The following is a 17,110-nucleotide window of genomic DNA, read 5'->3' as shown; positions in this document are numbered from 1 at the left end:
TGAGCAAAGTCAGTCTAAAAATGTACTTATTATTTCCAGTTCTCACCAGTCTGAGCAGGTAACAAGAAGGTATCAGAAGAAATATGGCTAACTTAATCATCCTTAGCTAAATAACTCATTTGAAGTCAGCCTCACTATATTAGGCCCTATCTCAAAAGGTAAAATAAAAATTTCTAAAAAGGACTATTTTTAAAGCTGAGTAGTTCAATTAAACTTTAACAGGACGCTAGGGGAAAAACAGGCTAGAAAATTTTAAATGGTTACAGATGGGCAGTGGTGGCACACATCTTTAATCCCAGCACTCCGGAGACAGAGGCAGACAAATCTCTGAGTTTGAGGACAGCCTGGTCTACAAGAGCTAGTTCAAGGACAGGCTGGCTGCAAAGCTAAAGAAAAACCCTGGGGGGGGGGGGGGGGGGGGGTTAAAATGTTACAACAAAAACAAATTTCCTGAATCACAAAAAAGCCACCTTGAGAAGCCTCCTCTTTAAATGCATAACTTAAAAAAAACTTGAACACTTTAGGAAATAAGTTGAAGCACCAAAGACTTCAAACTAAACTGAAATACTTAAGAACTCAAAGTTCCTTTCCTGGAAAACTGTTCATGGACTCTGTTGTCACTAGTGAACATTTAGAAGATTGTATTTGCAAATGGACTCTTTATCATCAAACACTAGAGTCTATGAGCATGCCAATACCATTTTCCTACAATGACTGCTGAATTTAACAAAATGGATCTAAACTTGGTAACATCAGCACACAGTAACTTCCTTAAGCTGGACATGCTAAATGCTCCACTGTTCCTTTAATCCTAAAAGTAAATAGACATGACAGTTTGGGCCAGAAAGCTACTTACCACCTTCCCTTTCTCTAACTCTTTGAGTAAGCACATTTTTGGCCTTATTGTGACCTGTGCTGTCACTGTATTTGTTTTCAGGACTATCAGATCTCCGCAACATTTTATTTGGTGGTGAAGGATCTGCGGCGTCTCGCATCTTTTCATGTCTGTGATCACCACTACTGGGGTGACTCTTTGACGAATACTTAAGTGCCTGTAAAACATCACCCCCCCAATGAAAGAGAAAGTGTTGAAACTTTAAACTCAATTACCTATTTAAATTACAAATTTTGATGTGTTAACTTCACTTATATCAAAACTCACTTACTTCCATTTTCAATACTTCCCTCATTCAGTGAAAATCTACATGTTCAAGAGTTACTATGCAACTCGTGATAACAAATCTAACAAGAATACACAAAGGCGTGCCCTAATTGTGTAAACTTTAAAAAACAAGGATCTTGGCACACTTTGAAACTAAAATCATTTTTGAAAGCTTATACTACAATTCGTTTATTCTCTGCAGCTAATGTATTCAGGCACATCAATAAAAATGCAAGTTTTAAGATTATAATTTAAAAAAAAAGACAAGTTTTTTCATTTCTTTGATTCAGAAAGAGCACTAGCACTAATCTTAATTTACAAGCTCTTTCAGCGATAAAATACTCTTTAAACTCTAAGAATATTTGACAAAACAAACTGATACCTGAGCAATTCTTCTAAAGAAGGGCAATTCTAAATGCCCTTAAAACAACAGTTTTACTCCGCCAGAGTCTTAAGATGAACACAATGTATCAGTTCTTCACCAGGAGTAGTTCATGGGGGAAGGGTCAATCTTTGACACATGCAAATATTCTTGACATCTGGCAAACTCCTAGACAACACAAGCATCAGGCTAGAAACCTGCTTGCTCTCTGGCCAGCCTAGCGGCTCCCACGTGTAACCCAGCACTCACAAGATTAAGACAGGAGTAAAACTGGAAGCCAGTCTGGCCTACAGAACCTTGAGACAGACTTGTTCCTATTTTTTCATCTTTTAAACGTGATCAGAGGCATTAAGTATTTACTTCTGTTGTCATCAGACAGCTACTGTTTTGAAGGACACTTCAGCAAAATCTTTAAAACTTTCCATGCAAACACTTTCGTAAGAACAGACACCCAGAGTCATTTCTATTAGTATGAAGCGCCCACGTAATAAAAAATTTAAACTAACTCAAAAGCAAAACCTCTCCCTTGAAAGGGGCTAACTTGAACTAGAAATTAAAATGGTAAGAGGGTAGTTTACAACAGTAACTCACTTAAGTACTTCTCCTTTTCAACTACTTTTAAAACCTTCCCATTTATCTTTTGGCTCCCCAAAACAAGTAAGTAAATGTGTCTCTGAAGTCACCTCTCGCTACACCCCAGCGATTCCTTCCTACTCAAACCAAACTAGGTCTTCCTGGCTGTATTTTTTCTTTAAGAAAAAAGAAAAACCCTGAACTTCCTCTAGCCACCTTTCAAGCTAAGTCCTTAGACGAGGTTGGAGAGTACTAATGGAACCCAATACCAAATTTTAAGCGGGTCAGTCGTGCTACTTTCGGGTATGTTGCACCGAAAGGCCTGTAGCGACTTCTGAAGCCTGCGCTCGAGTAGCAGTCCCTCCCTTCCCCCTCCGGCCCCTTCCAATCCCTCCACCCCGGGATCGGCTGGTACCTGGAAAGGCTGAGAGTCCCCCCTCCGGTCGTGACAGCTGAAAAACAGTAAGAAGGGGACCATGGCGTGAGACATCGCGGGAAACGAAGAAAGCGGGTCTCCCCGGCCGCCCCTGCCCGCGGGCCGCCGACCAAACGTACCGGAGCGGATTCGCGCCGCGGACAATCCCCGGGCTCAGAGGCCCAGGCCGGTATCCGGTCCGCAGCCCGCTCGCCTCGCCCGCCAGGCCCCCCAGGGTGCCCGCCTGTCCTCCCGACCCGGCTCGCCGCCTCCTCCGCCCGATCCCGATCGGGGTTAACAACAAAAATGGCGGCGCGGCCAGCTCCCGATAAGGACGCCCGCCCGCCCGCCCTCCGCCGCGGCCCGGCCCGAAACGAAAAGACGATTTACCCATCACTGAGTCTCTGCTGTTTCCTCGCATACATTACCATCAATGCCCGGCTGTGTGTGTGTGTGTCGGGGAGGGGGAGAGCGGCCGCGAGGCGGGCGGGCGGGCGCGCGCGCGGGAGGCGGGCGGGCAGCGGGCAGCCCCGGCACCAGGACTCGGCGCGCCCTCGGCGGCTCGCCGCACCTCCCCGTTACTGGCGCCCGCGCTCCCGGGCCATCTCCCTCCGTCACCACCGCTTAGGGTCGGCCGGGGCAGCGGCACCAACTACACCGCGGCAGCGCGAGCCGGGGGGAGGGGGCGAGAGGCCGTGTTCTGGTCCCGCGCAGACAGCGAGCACCTCCAGCACTTTCCCCTCCTCCGGCTCCGCCACCGCCTGCCCTCCTCCCCCCGCCGCCGCCGCCGGGTCCTTAAAGCTCGCCGACTCCTGCCGCTGCCGCTGCCGCTGCTACCGCCGCCGCCGCTCCACCAACTACATCCGGGCAACTCGGCCGTGGCCGCCTTCGGAAAAGCTCGGCAGTTTCCGCCACACCCCCCTCCTACCCACCCCGCGCGGCTTGAGAACGCCGCCTTCGGCAAACCTCGGCTAGCTCCCGCCCTCCTCTTCCTCTGAGGCCTGGGCTCGTCGTCCGGCGACCCGGCAAGCCCTTTCCGGTTGCCGCTTTCCTCACTCTCGAATCTGGCCACTCCCGTTCCACCTTAGGGGTAGTCGTGCTCGGGGGCCTGCGAGAGACGGGCCCCGGGGCCTCCGGGCTGTGCTGGGTGGGAGCCGCCTTCGGGAGGAGAACCGTGGGGCGCGAGGGACGCCATAGCGAACTAAATGCGGAGCCGCTGCAGCTGCGCGTGCGCCCAGAGGCGCAATGGCGGCGGGGGCGGGGTGCCCTCCGCGAGTCGGCCGCGGCCCCCGCCCCTCGGGCTCCGCGTTGGGGTCGGAAAGCCCCTAATTGGGCGGCCCGGACGGTCGCCGCGGAGGCTCGGTGGGCCGCGGCGGAAGTCGCCCTCAACCGGCCACTGGAACCCGGAAGCGCGGCCGGGTGCAGTCCTTGGCGCTGCAGATCTCAGTTCCCGGCCGAAAGGTGGTACGGAGCCTTCCCACCGCGACGTTCTTCCTCTCCCTGGGAGAAAATCCTTTGGAGAATGCCGCGGTAAAGAAAGCGGTGCGGTGTGCTGAGTGAGGTTGATATAAATTATTTGGGATACACGGGGAGGAGAAACATCAACAACAGCCTCTTCTTGGCGATAGTCTACTGGTTTGTTTTTGTACTGAAGATGGGTTTAACAGAAAGAATTGCAGTAAACAGAGGAGAGTAATATGCACATCAGAAAAAACAATACCCCTTCAAAGAAAAAATAATAATAAAGCACCAAGAAGATAATTTGGTATCCAAAAAGTTTTGTCTCAAGTCTAATTAGTGTAATGTGGGAAGAGATCTTGCAATTATAACTGAAAAAAATTTTAAATAATGATAATGTGGGCTTGTCAGATCTACATATCAAATGTTAAGATTATTATAAGAAATAGTTTTTAAAAAGTGCTTACTGAAGCTATCAGTAACGAAGAGGACAAAGGTATTACATATCTTGCACAGAAATCTTGAAGACTGGCGTCAATAGATAGGTTTTCTCTGTGTAGCCTTGGCCATCCTGGAAGTCACTCTGTAGACCAGGCTGGTCTCGAACTCTTAGATCCACCTACCTCTGCCTCCTGACAGCTGGAATTAAAGGCATGCACCACCACCTCCCTGCTAATATCACCATTCCTTTCCTTTTGACGAAGTAACACAGGAATGAACTATGGAAGAAATGTTCCAGATGTACCACTGATACTCATTATTCCATATTTCCAAATTTAGTTATGCAATAAAATTCATTTGTCGCTCCTACGTCTGTATCCAACTACAAAGATCTGGGAATGTTAACATACCTGGCGACTGTTCTCTGCAAGGATTGAACGAAGCTACCCTGCCTCTCATTTCACACTATATATGTAATGCTATGGTTTTCACAATTCTTGTGCTTTTGTTATTTAAGTGCCCCCAGGGCTAGCTCAAATGCTGTCTGGTAATCCTAAACACAATAAGAATCTGGTAAATCTTAGAGAAAAAAACACCAGGGCTAGATTAGTTTCATTCACATTGCCACTAGTGCTTTTGGCCATGAGTGTCCTGTAAATGTTTACAATTATTTTCAAGAATATATCTTCAAACAAATTATTTTCAAGAATATGTCTTCAGGGGGCTGGAGAAATGGCTCAGTGGTTAAGAGCACTGCCTGCTCTTCCAAAGGTCCTGAGTTCAATTCCCGGCAACCACATGGTGGCCCACAACCATCTGTAATGAGATCTGATGCCCTCTTCTGGCCTGCAGGCATACATGCAGACAGAATATTGTATACATAATAAATAAATAAACAAATATTAAAAAAAAAGAATATGTCTTCAAACAAAGACATAAAATTATAATGGCCAATTAGTTGGTGAAAATAGAACCAGGAGTTTACGAGGACTTAAACTTGTTACTAGAGGAGTAGTCAGTGTTCATGATTTCTTTATTAATAAGGACTACAGATAACAAAAGTGTTTCCTAGCACGCAAATCAAGTATTAGGTTTATTTTTAAAAATCTACTGCCTATGGCTAGAGATAAATGAGGCTCAGCGGTTAAGGGTACTAGCTCTTCTTCCTGAGGGCCTGAGTTCAGTTCCTAGGTCTGTAAAAATAATTTGTTGTCTAGCTTAGATAATCCTTAGACAAATCCTAAAATACTCTCAGTCCTTTTTGGGTTTTTTTTTTTTTTCAGCTGCCTAGGATACAATTCCGGCTCATTCACTATGGTATATACCTGTGACAGAACAGCTCAACTTGGCTGGAAAAACACAAAACAAACAAACAACAACAACAAAAAAAAACAGCCAATCAGGCTGGGGAGATGGCTTGGTAGGTAAGATCACTGATTGTTCTTCCAGAGCAGAGGCCCTGGGTTCAATTCCTAACACCCACATGGCAGCTCACAACTATCTGTAACTACCCTTCCAGGGAATCTAACACCCTCATGAAGATGTGATTTTGGACAAAATAATGATGTACATAAATCAAATGAAATCTTAAAAAAAAAAAAAACAGTGGGCCATGCTAAGGATGAAGTTATTTTCCTGATTGCCAATGTGCACACAGGCAAATTCCCTAGGGCTGTTAATCCATATATCCTTCCTCCTTAATAAGCTATGTAACATCTTTCTTCTAAACAGAGCAATACTACCTCAAAAGCAATTATCTTACTTCTTACCCTAGCAACAGAAATCAGCAGTAACAATTCCTGCCTACTCCTAAACTACCAACTTTTTCACATCTGAATACGACACAACGCTTTGGTAACTATAAAATATCCTATGCAAAAACAAACTTGTCTGATTTATTTTACCCCCTCAGTTGGATCACTTGCATCAATTTAAAATGTGCTTTGGAAGGTTGGTGGTTGGTTTCCATGTAAAACAGCGGTTCTCAACCTTCCTAATGCTGCGACCCTTTGATATTGCTCCTCATGGTATGGTGAACCCCAACCATAAAATTATTTTCGTTGCTACTTCATTATTGTAATTTTGCCACTGTTATGAACCCTAATATAAATATCGGAGTTTTCTGATGAACTTAGACCACTCCTGTTAATGGGTGGGGCCGAGATTCACAGGTAGAGAAGCACTGCTCTAAAGACTCTTATTAACTTTTGCTCTTTCTTTTTTATCTGATTTCCTTTATTGGACTCTTACACATTTATTTTCTATTTCTCTCTTAGACCCATATAGACCATTCCCTCACCCCTGGGTATTCTCTGTGGCGGACCTCTCGACCGGCGAGAAAGAATAACTACCACATCAGGATTCCACTCAGATCACGCTTTACTGGAGTACCCTTGATTGATGGGGAGCATGAAACAAAAGGGGCAGGAAACGAGGGGCAGGAAGGGAAGGGTAGGAAGCGAAGGGCAGGGAACAAAGGGGCAGGGAGCTAAGGGGAGAGACAGCATGAAGCGAAGGGATGAAGGGCTCTTAGGCAGCTGCTTAAATAGGGAAATGGCACACGGGTCGCCCTGTGATTGGCTGCCATCAACAGCTGACACCAGACCGCATCGGGATAGGCTCAAGGATCCTCATCCACCGCGCATGCAGGAAGTGGGGGACATGCAGCTCTCAAAGGCATAGCCAAATATGGAGTTGTTTGTTTCCAACAAGACAGGATGTCGGCGCCATCTTGTAATCGCGATCCTGTCCGGCTCACTACAGATCCCCCTTATTGTTTGTAAGCAATGAGCGCAGGACTAATGTCATCCAATCTGACCCCCACCTCATGATGTGTTGGTCGATCGAGGATGGAATATATTTTCCATAGACGCACCTTCCCCTGTGCAATGGGTACTCGAGGAACCCTGGGGGTGCAAAGGCTGTGTCACAGGAACCTACATCCGCATACCTACCCAAGTGCAATGGATCAACAGATCCCATGGGGTGCATTGGCTGTGCCGCAGGAACCTACATCCGCACACCTACCCAAGTGCAATGGATCAACAGATCCCATGGGGTGCATAGGCTGTGCAAGATGGAAGCCCTAAGCATCTCTTAGTGCTGACAACCATATCTGGGGGAAGGAGCCACACTCCAGGGTAGCTAATGCCTGAGAGATTATAACCTTATCACAATATAGCCTTATCCCTATTAGTCTGGGCTTGAAGGCAGCAAACCAACCACAGTCACAACACACAGCCACCCAGACAGCTTGCCAAAAAACGTGCCCACGCAACTGAAAGCACAGGAACCCTTTCACTGTAATGTTACGTGCTTCTCCTAAAAGGGCCACTTTAGACTTATACATTAAAAATGGTAACTCAAGGTTTCTATCGGTGGTAAAAATCTGGGGAAAACTGTGGCATCATGCCGAACAGGCATCGCCTTTGGGAGGGCTGACAGGATTCTCCTTCTGTGCTCAGCTTTCCCCTGGATCCACGCCATCAGGGATGTCAGCAGGAACTTCCTCCAGACACTCAGCCTCATCCTTAGGAACTTCCTTGATCGTGCATGTCAGCCGGCTCGGAACCCAAAGCAGAGCCTCTTGGCCCTGTGGAAAAACACATACAGCTCCCTGGATCTTGCCACCACAAGATCCGGTCCATACCATTTGTTATCCAATACATCTTTCCACATCACATATTCCTTTTGTTCCATAGGGCCTGCTGCATGCTTTTCAGCTGCTGCAGTACACGACTCATTCAGGTTTAAAAAATTAAGTGTGAAGAGAGAAAGGGAGATTCTTTCCCTGGGGGAAGCGGATTCAGCTATTCCCCCTTTTTGTTTTTGTAGAATTTCTTTAATATTTCTGTCGGCTCTCTCCATAATACCTTGTCCTTGTGGATTGTATGGAAGACCCGTAATGTGGGTCACTTGGAGCTGTGCACAAAAGGCACAAAATCCATGGGAGGTATATGCAAGGCCATAGTCTGTCTTAAGGCAGCCCAGGCCTCAAGGCAATGTGTTTTTACATGAGTTACCTTTTTTCCCTGCTAGGGGCGTGGCATGAATAATGCCAGAAAAGGTATCCATTGATACATGTAAATATTTTAATTTGTCAAATTTAGGCACATGGGTAACATTTATTTGCCACAACGCATTAGGTTGTAGCCCTCTAGGATTGACCCCAACATGTAGAAAAATGAAAATAGATCTACATCCATCTCCATGTACAAAATTTAAGTTTAAATGAGCCAAAGGCCTTAGCATATAAAAATTATGTTGAACCTCACAGAGAAAAATTTTTGAAGCACACTTTGCCACATCTTAAACATAGCCTTAGTGGCACAAACATTGTGAGAAACCATAAATTATATCTCCTGAATTGAGAAGCTTTTGTATAACAAGGCTAGAGTGGGAAAAGATCTTTACTTATCATAAACCCATTTTAAAAATATGAAGAACTTAGGAAATTAGTTATTAAAAATTAATCCAATAAAAATATTTGTTACAGACCTAAATTGAAAACTCTCAACAGACGAACTTAAAAATGACTGAGAGACATTTAAAAAATGTTTTCTTTAGCCCTCAGAGAAATGTAAACCAAAACTCTGAGATTTTACCTTATTCTTGTAAAAATGACCAAGATTAAAAATTATTGTTAACAATTTATGCTTAAGAAAATGTGGTTAAAGAAAAAACCTTATTGCTGGAAGTGTAAATCGACACAGCCATCTTTGGATTACACATCGTATTGAAAAACCTGAACAAACCCAGACTCCTCCAGCAGGAAGAGAAGAACCAAAAATCCAGGACTAGCTGCTACCGCAATGCTGCACCAGGAACTAGCTGAAGACAAAACCAGACTGCAATCCTGATAACAATCCCAATAAACAGGGAGTTTCCTCCTTGTGATTATCAGCTTGCTGTGTTTTAGGAACTAGCCTGATTACGACCTTGGGAGTGGTCCCGAGGCAGGGAGCTGTCCTCCTGAGACCACCATTGGATTTTTGGAATTTATGGCCCTCCTGGACCAGTGGGCTGTGGCCTCTTTTTTCAAAAATTCTTTCTCCCGGTCACTCAGGGTGGAACTGAAAGACCCCAGTGGTGGGCAGTCTTTCAGGCTGAGGAGACCCTCCCAAGGAACAGCGAGTCACTCTTCGGATGCAAATAGCAAGAGGCTTTATTCAGTACACAGGTACCTGGGGCGACTTAGTCTCTCGGGAGACAAGAGCGCCTGCAGACTGGGGGAAGGTCTTTTTATAGGAAAGAGGGCAGCAGAAGCAGATTACAGAAGCAAATGCATCGTTAGTGGTCAGTTGGAATGGGGCAAGGGGCACAGGTGGTTTTTCCTCTCCCAGCACAGATGTATGGGAACAGATATCCTGTTAATTGATGTCCTGCCCGAATCTATGGATATAAATATCCTGTTTTGCAGCCAGGGACCCTGACCTTACTCTGCACTTACAGTCGTTCATCAAAAGCTTTGTGAAATGACGTTACAGCAGCCAAGCTGGGATCTTTCATAGGGGGAGTTGTCTCTTCTGTGAATTACTGATATTCTAAGTTGGGCACATGTGCTGACTATAGGCATCCTGTTTCCCTAAGCAAACGGGAGGTTCTCATTAGAGCAGGCCAGCTGCGGGTTCCTTATCGCTTGGGGCCAGATGGCTGACCGGCTGACCGCAGATATCTTGCCTGGCTTCTCCGCCCTTGTTCTCAAGTCGAACTTCCCTGCTCTAATGTTACTTGCGTTGCTCCAAAGTTTAAGCCTGGCATTGCTGCTGCTTAGCTGTTTGTCTATACTGTGGGGGTCTTTCAGAACTCCTTCCTGGCCAACCACGGCCAAGTGCTCGTGACCTCAGCAAAGAGGGCCTCCAGCGAGCCATGTGGGGGCCCGCGCCATCCCTAGACCTGAGTGAGGGTTTCCCCAGCATTGAGAGTCTCCCATTATGTCTATTTTTTAAAATTAGGCAAATATCTACCTCAAAACTTAGCAATACCCCTTTTGGGCCTAAATATAAAGTTGTTTAACCACAAGAACATGTGCTCAGCCTTGCTTGGAGGTGTGGCTGAGCAGAGCGGCTGGGCCCGACCCTTTAAGCTGGTGAGCCTTTCCACGGTCCTGCTGCACTTCTATGCCCTGAGGCCCATGCTGGGAGTGGCCTAGCGTTTTAGCCTGTCGGTCCTCAAGGCAGGTCCCGTGTTTGCAGCTTTGCATCTTGGAGCCGCAGCTGTTCACATTCTACAAAATCTGGAGGCCTTGGTAACTCAAACCAGAAGAATATAATTCCCTTCCTTAGCATATCTTGTTTAGCGGCCAGATCTCTACCAAGCCTATCATAGGATGACACATTAAGAATGCCAGAGGCGGCTTTTTCTAGTTCTTCCTCCTCCTGAGGGTTTAACTCCTCCTCAGACCAGTCCAGGCCCGCAAATTCCTCCAGCACTGGATAGAGGGGACCTCCCCTCTTCTCATTAGCCTCCCTTTTAGGGAGGACTGTATGAGGATCCTTTTCTTTTAACTTTTTCTTTCTTTTAGGCCTATCCAAGTTTTCTCCCTTTGAATCTGATTCTGAAAAACTGTTCTTGTGTTTAATGCGGGCCTTTTGCCCCACTCTCGGAACGTCTACGTTGTTCCCCACCCTGAGGTTGCGGCTGGACTTACGGCAGTGCAACCAGAGACAGCAGGCCAGTACAAACACCACAAACGCCACGAACACGAGACCAAACACCCTAGAATCAACTCCCGCAAACAGCATACTTGGGGAGACTGAAATCAGCATACTGGGAGAAACTTACCGACGTCGCCACTCCTTGTATTGAGTTCTGAATCCTCTTTGGCCCTTCGCCTGGCGACCGAAGTTCCCGAGGTTTCAGCACCAACTGTGGCGGACCTCTCGACCAGCAAGAAAGAACAACCACCACATCAGGATTCCACTCAGATCATGCTTTACTGGAGTATCCTTGATTGATGGGGAGCATGAAACAAAAGGGGCAGGAAACGAGGGGCAGGAAGGGAAGGGTAGGAAGCGAAGGGCAGGGAGCAAAGGGGCAGGGAGCTAAGGGGAGAGACAGCATGAAGCGAAGGGGTGAAGGGCTCTTAGGCAGCTGCTTAAATAGGGAAATGGCACACGGGTCGCCCTGTGATTGGCTGCCACCAACAGTTGACACCAGACCGTATCAGAATAGGCTCAAGGATCCTCATCCACCGCGCATGCGGGAAGTGGGGGACATGCAGCTCTCAAAGGCATAGCCAAATATGGAGTTGTTTGTTTCCAACAAGACAGGATGTCGGCGCCATCTTATAATGGCGATCCTGTCCAGCTCACTACAGTTCTCCATTCTCTCTCTCTCTCTCTCTCTCTCTCTCTCTGTCTCTCTGTCTCTGTCTCTCTCCCTCTGTCTCTCTCCCTCTCTCCCTCTCTCTCTCTCTCTTTCTCTCTCTCTCTCTCTCTCTCTCTCTCTCTCTCTCTCTCTCTCTCTCTCTGTGTGTGTGTGTGTATCCCTTCATTTGAGATAGGGTTTCTCTGTATAACTGCTCTGGCTATCCTGGAACTTGCCTTGTAGAGCAGGCTGGCCTCTAACTCATAGAGATTGTGTGCTTATGCAACCACTGCCCAGCAAAGCTCCTGCCTTCTGAGATTCTCCTCTCTTGCTGCTCTTTCTGCTTGAATAGCTGTTCCTTGCTTTATTCATTCTTCCTCATTTTCTTACCCCTGAAACCTGGAGTGCCACAAGATTCAAATTCTACTACCGGTACTTTTCTGTTCACAATCTAGGTGAACCACTCAGAAATAGCTAGATACTAACATTTAAATCTCCAGTCCACACTAATCCTTAAACACTAGACTCAGACTTACTCTGCAATGTTACCCAGATGTCTACATCACACCACAAGTTAATATATCCAAAACCAAATCTCTCATACACACTCCCCACAAAGAATCCTAATCTCCCATAGAATGAAAGGTTCATCTTCTAGTTAAGGCTAAAACTTTGGAGTCATCCTTGATTCTTTCATACTTCATTTCCATTAGCAAATTCTGCCACTAATAAAATCCAAATACAATCAGTATAGGATTTCTACTTGCAATCTTCATCACCTTAGCATTGGACCAAGAGAATGTCCTCCTACCTCCTTATATCTTTTGCATGTCCACAGGATCTACTTTCTTCCACACAGTAGTCATAGTGGTCCCTGTAAAGGTTAATATCATCCTGGAAATCCTGGAATCCTAGCACTTAGGCTATGGCAGGAGGATCTCAAATATATGACTAGCCTAGGTAATATGGCAAATTATTGGACCAACATAAGCTTCATAGTGAGACTTTGTCTTCAAAAAAATGAAAACTTTTGTACCATTCCTAACTGAAAACTCACCACTGTGTGCCTATCTCAAAAACTAACTAAAATTACCTGGTGCAAGTGAGAAGGAAGCATGAAACACGCAACAAAACCGCTTAAGAGTTTATTAGAGATGTGTAAAGGCCTGGTGAAGTTGGTGTGCAGAGAGAGGACTGTCAGGACAGGCACCAAAGCTACAGAGAAACCATGTCTTGAAAAAAACAAAACAAAATAAACAAACAAAAAAAGCCAGCTTTTAAAGACTGCTTGGCACGTCGGGCCCACAGGGGGATGATGTAACTACATTATACGCAGATTAGAGAGCTCACAGATGCACACAAAGGTCTTATGTAGCTGCATCATACTTAGGTGATGCAACCATGCTGCACAGGGGTCACACAGGGCCTTTTAAGGGCCCCAGGACAGCTAGGTACTTTTGCCTGAGGGCTTGTCCGCACATGCGTGGCCCTGGAACCTGGAAGTGCCAGTCTTGCAAATTGGCTAAAATTGTAACGTTCCACACTTTTATTATAGAAATTTGGGGAGGTCGGGGTCTTTAATGGGTGGGAATGGAGCATCATCAGGTCTCTGGAGACTGCTTTTGGCTGATTTTATGTGTGTCAGAGAGTTGAGGTGCTTGATCACGTCCTGGGATGGCTGGTTATTTTTGTGTTTTGGGGGGCTCTGTGGAACTGGCTGGCTGGCAGCTTGGACCTTGTAAGATGCTGAAAAGACAGAAAATTATGTCAGGAAAAATTTTAGATCCTGGTTATTAAGGGAGGAGAATCCCAAGATGGAAGATGGAGAGGTTTTTAGGGGGTGGAGGAGGGAATTTCCCAGGGGTTCCTGAGATCAGGAATGATAAGGGAAAAATTAAATGATTAAATAAATCTGGGTGAATCTGGTCCATTTAGATAGGTGCAATGGGTTTCCTGGAGCTTATGGAAAAAATGTTTGAAAAGAAATTTTATGCATATTAAAAGCTTATGATTGTGATAGTGTAGTGTTGGAATAGAAGACGGTGTGGAGGAGGGAAGAAAAGAAGGAGGAATTATTAGAAAGAGGAATTATTAGACCCTTAATGTTTTACCTGAAGCAAATCTTAAGGCACTTGTTCTCTTTAGCATCATGGTGTTACCTTAGCATCCAGGAGACACTGCTGTAGTCAGTAATAAATCTGTTATATTAAAGTCTGTTTTGTGAGGTTTTTTGGAATCTGGGGCTGTGAATGTCCCCAATCTCATTATTGTTTCTTACCACCTAGGTTTTTGGCAATCCTTGTTCCCCCAGCTCTATGTTTAATGATGTAATATCAGCTGAGTGGTTAACTGGAAATTTAAGTATGACATTGGAGATATAGAGAAGTTGGTAAAACAGATAGGAGAAAGAGGAAGAGGGAGAGTATTTGGAGTTTTTGGCACAGGAGAGTTGAGATTGGTGATGAGAATGTTATTCTTCTATAACTGGAAAAAAGGTGACTGATCTTGGTGTTCTCTGGAACTTAAGGGAGCAGGGCCCTGTTTGAGTTACTGTATATGAGGGAGTATATTGAGCTGGAAGACTAAAAGGTTTAAGATGAGACAGGTGGATCCAATGAGAGAGTCCCTCGAGCTTGGCAGCTGTGGGAGTTACAAGAATTACTTTAAAGGGGCCCTGCCATTTAGGGGAAAGGGGTGAGGGGCATTGGTCTGGAGAGGAGAATAGTGTCAGGGTCCAGTGCTAGTCTGGACCATAAATTATTTCTCTGGACCAGACCCCAACATAAACTATTTCTCTCTGGACCAGCGTGGAGGTGTGGGAATAAAGACACAACTCACATGGCTTTACCAGGAGGGAGATTCTCAGTGATCCCTCATGAAATCCTGAGTTCACATCCTGAAGAATTCCTCTTGTTTATTCTCCAAACAGCCTTGTATATCAAAACATAAACTGAGGGGGAAATACATTAGCATTCTGTTTCCTAGGTAACCAGGTGAATGGCTTTAGACACATCTACCTCTTTGACCACACCTTTCTATGCCTATTTTGTCACATCCACAGCTATGTCACTAGCTTGGAATTGACATCTCTTCTCAGGTGATCGACATAATTACAAAAGAAAAGGAGCAGCAGATCCTAACCTTTTATTAGGGTTAGCGACAACCTGTCTGGAGGTTACATGACCACTTCAGATTACTGACTATGGCTTTAGAGCCTGACTGCCATACCATATAGAAATATGGGCCTACAGAATAGTACCTGATCTCCTATTTTAATTGGTGGTGGACATGGATTGGCACATGGTTGAGGTAATGAGTGGTCAGTAAAATCCCATAATAGGGAGTAAAGATGGGATAACAGCGGAGTAAGCAAGTGATCAGGAAGGGGAGAGGTTTTAGGTGAGAGATCAGAGGTTAAAATAAGCCACCCATACATGAGTTCAAAGGGCAAGATGAAAAGGGGGCTTTGGGGGAGAGCCCTAAGCCTAAGAAGGGCCAGAGGAAAAAGTTTTAACCAGTCGAGGTGAAGTTCCTGTGACATCTTAAACAAGAACATTTTTTTAATTGATTTTTATTGAGCTCGACATTTTTTTCTGCTCCCCTCCCTGGTTCTGCCCTGTCCCATGCTCCCAATTAACTCAGGAGATCTTGTCTTTTTCTACTTTCTGTAATGGAAGAATTAAAAATGCTGCAGAATCCCCAGCAGTGGCAGGCATCAGAAATGCTGCAGTTCCACAAGCGGTGGTAGCAGGCCATGTGGCATAAGGCAGCTGGCCCTGAGAGCAGCCAGTCCCAGGCAGGGAGACACATGGCAGTGGGCAAGAGACAGAGACATGGATAGGCATGCCATGCAGAGTGAGGTTGGATATTTATTAAGTGGGTTATGGAGGGAGGGGAAAGGGGGAGAAGAGGAGAGAGAAAGAGAGAGAGAGAGCGAGAGAGAGAGAGAGAGAGAGAGAGAGAGAGAGACAGAAGAGAGAGAAGAGAGGGAGAGACAGAGGGAGGAAGGGAAGAAGTGGGGAGAGACAGAAGCTGCCTCTTCGAGAGTGAGATGGAAAAGAGAAGGAACACAGGCTAGAAGCTGAAAATCAGCCTGCCTCAGCTGGGAGTGGGTGTGGCTTGTCTCTTAAAGAGACTGAACAGATCATTACATTTCCATTACTTTTTTAATAAAAAGGGAGGAGGATAAGCATGACAGACATTACACTTTCTACCTAACATGTAGATAATATCTATGTATGTCTCTCTTAGGGTCCCCATTGTTGTCTAAGTTCTCTGGGATTGTGGTTTTTAGGCTGGTTTTCTTCTCTTATGTTTAAAAACCACCAATGATTGAAAACATGTGATAATTATCTTTCTGTGTCTGGGTTACCTTACACTAAATAATGTTTTCTAGCTCCATCTATTATCCTACAAAATTCAAGCTGTTATTAATTTTTTATGCTGTGTAGTACTCCACTATGTAAATGTACCACATTTGCCTTATCCATTCTTTGGTGGAGGGGCATTTAGATTGTTTACGGGTTCTGGCAATGACAAACAATGCTGCTATGAACATAGTAGAGCACATGTTCTTGTGGCACCATTGAGCATCCTTTAGATGTATACCCAAAAGTAGTATTACTGGGTATTGAATAATTTCCTAATTTTCTGAGATGCCAAACTGACATCTGAAAGAGTTGTACAAGCTTACATTCCCACGAGCAATGCAGAGGTGTTCCCTTTTCCCACAACCTCTCCAGCATAAGTTGTCACCAGTGTTTTTTATCTTGGCTATTCTTACAGGTATAAGATGGAATCTCAGAGTTGTTTTGAATTGCATTTCTCTGATGACTAAAAATGTTAAACATTTCCTAAAGTATCTTTCAGACATTTTAGAGTCTTCTTTTGAGAGTTCCATGTTTAGGTCTGTACTCTACTTTTTTATTTGATTATCTGTTCTTTTGGTGTCCAATTTCTTGAGTTCTTTGTATATTTGGAGATCAGAACTCTGTCTGATGTGGGGTTAATGAAATTTTTTTCCCATTCTGTAGGCTGTCATTTTGTCTTGTTGACCATGTCCTTTGCTTTACAGAAGCTTTTCAATTTCAGAAGGTCCCATTTATTAATTGTTTCTCTCAGTGTCTGTGCTATCAGGGTTATATTTAGGAAGTGGTGTCTTGTGTTCAAGTGTATTTCCTACTTTCTCTTCTATAAGATTCAGTGTGGCTGGCTCTATGTTGAGGTCTTTGATCCATTTAGACTTAAGTTTTCTGCATGGTGAAAGATATGGGTCTATTTTCATTCTTCTTCATGTTGATATCCAGTTATGACAACACCACTTTTTTCCATTTGATATTTTTTGCTTCTTTATCAAATATCAGGTGTTGGA

General features: G+C 45.1%; 2 protein-coding genes across 7 annotated transcripts in view; one reads left to right on the top strand and one right to left on the bottom strand.

Moving 5' to 3' along the window:
- The window catches only part of Wac (WW domain containing adaptor with coiled-coil), a 69,541-nt gene extending 65,915 nt beyond the window's left edge, over nt 1-3,626 (bottom strand). For 2 of the 6 annotated variants that reach the window (XM_041641495.1, XM_041641499.1), the window contains exons 1-3: nt 2,923-3,425; nt 2,533-2,569; nt 857-1,052 (exon numbers count right to left, since the gene is read on the bottom strand). In XM_041641495.1, coding sequence (XP_041497429.1) covers nt 857-1,052; nt 2,533-2,569; nt 2,923-2,963 — 274 coding nt within the window. In that variant the 5' untranslated portion in view covers nt 2,964-3,425. The other 4 variants (XM_041641496.1, XM_041641497.1, XM_041641494.1 and 1 more) reach the window with 4 other exon arrangements.
- On the top strand, nt 2,966-6,807 carry LOC121440716. Its single transcript, XM_041641513.1, has 5 exons — nt 2,966-2,975; nt 3,161-3,433; nt 3,480-4,062; nt 5,715-5,851; nt 6,708-6,807. Exons 1-5 carry the CDS (start codon nt 2,966-2,968, stop codon nt 6,776-6,778), a joined length of 1,074 nt encoding a protein of 357 aa, XP_041497447.1. The 3' UTR covers nt 6,779-6,807.
- Nucleotides 6,808-17,110: the final 10,303 nt, after the last annotated feature.

Source organism: Microtus oregoni, unplaced genomic scaffold (genome assembly GCF_018167655.1).
Source record: "Microtus oregoni isolate MIOR12 unplaced genomic scaffold, Mior012 000070F_ref0000104, whole genome shotgun sequence".
NCBI classification, from domain to species: domain Eukaryota; kingdom Metazoa; phylum Chordata; class Mammalia; order Rodentia; family Cricetidae; genus Microtus; species Microtus oregoni.
The sequence above is the reverse complement of the archived record's forward strand: the minus strand, read 5'-3'. Positions and strand labels throughout refer to the sequence as shown.

What these genes read in the sequence shown, in the direction of transcription:
- LOC121440716 (XM_041641513.1), top strand. An exon ending in ATCCTTTGGAGAATGCCGCG is followed by an intron (nt 4,063 to 5,714) that starts GTAAAGAAAGCG and finishes TTTTTTTTTCAG; the next exon opens with CTGCCTAGGATACAATTCCG. An exon ending in CAGGCTGGGGAGATGGCTTG is followed by an intron (nt 5,852 to 6,707) that starts GTAGGTAAGATC and finishes TTTCTCTCTTAG; the next exon opens with ACCCATATAGACCATTCCCT.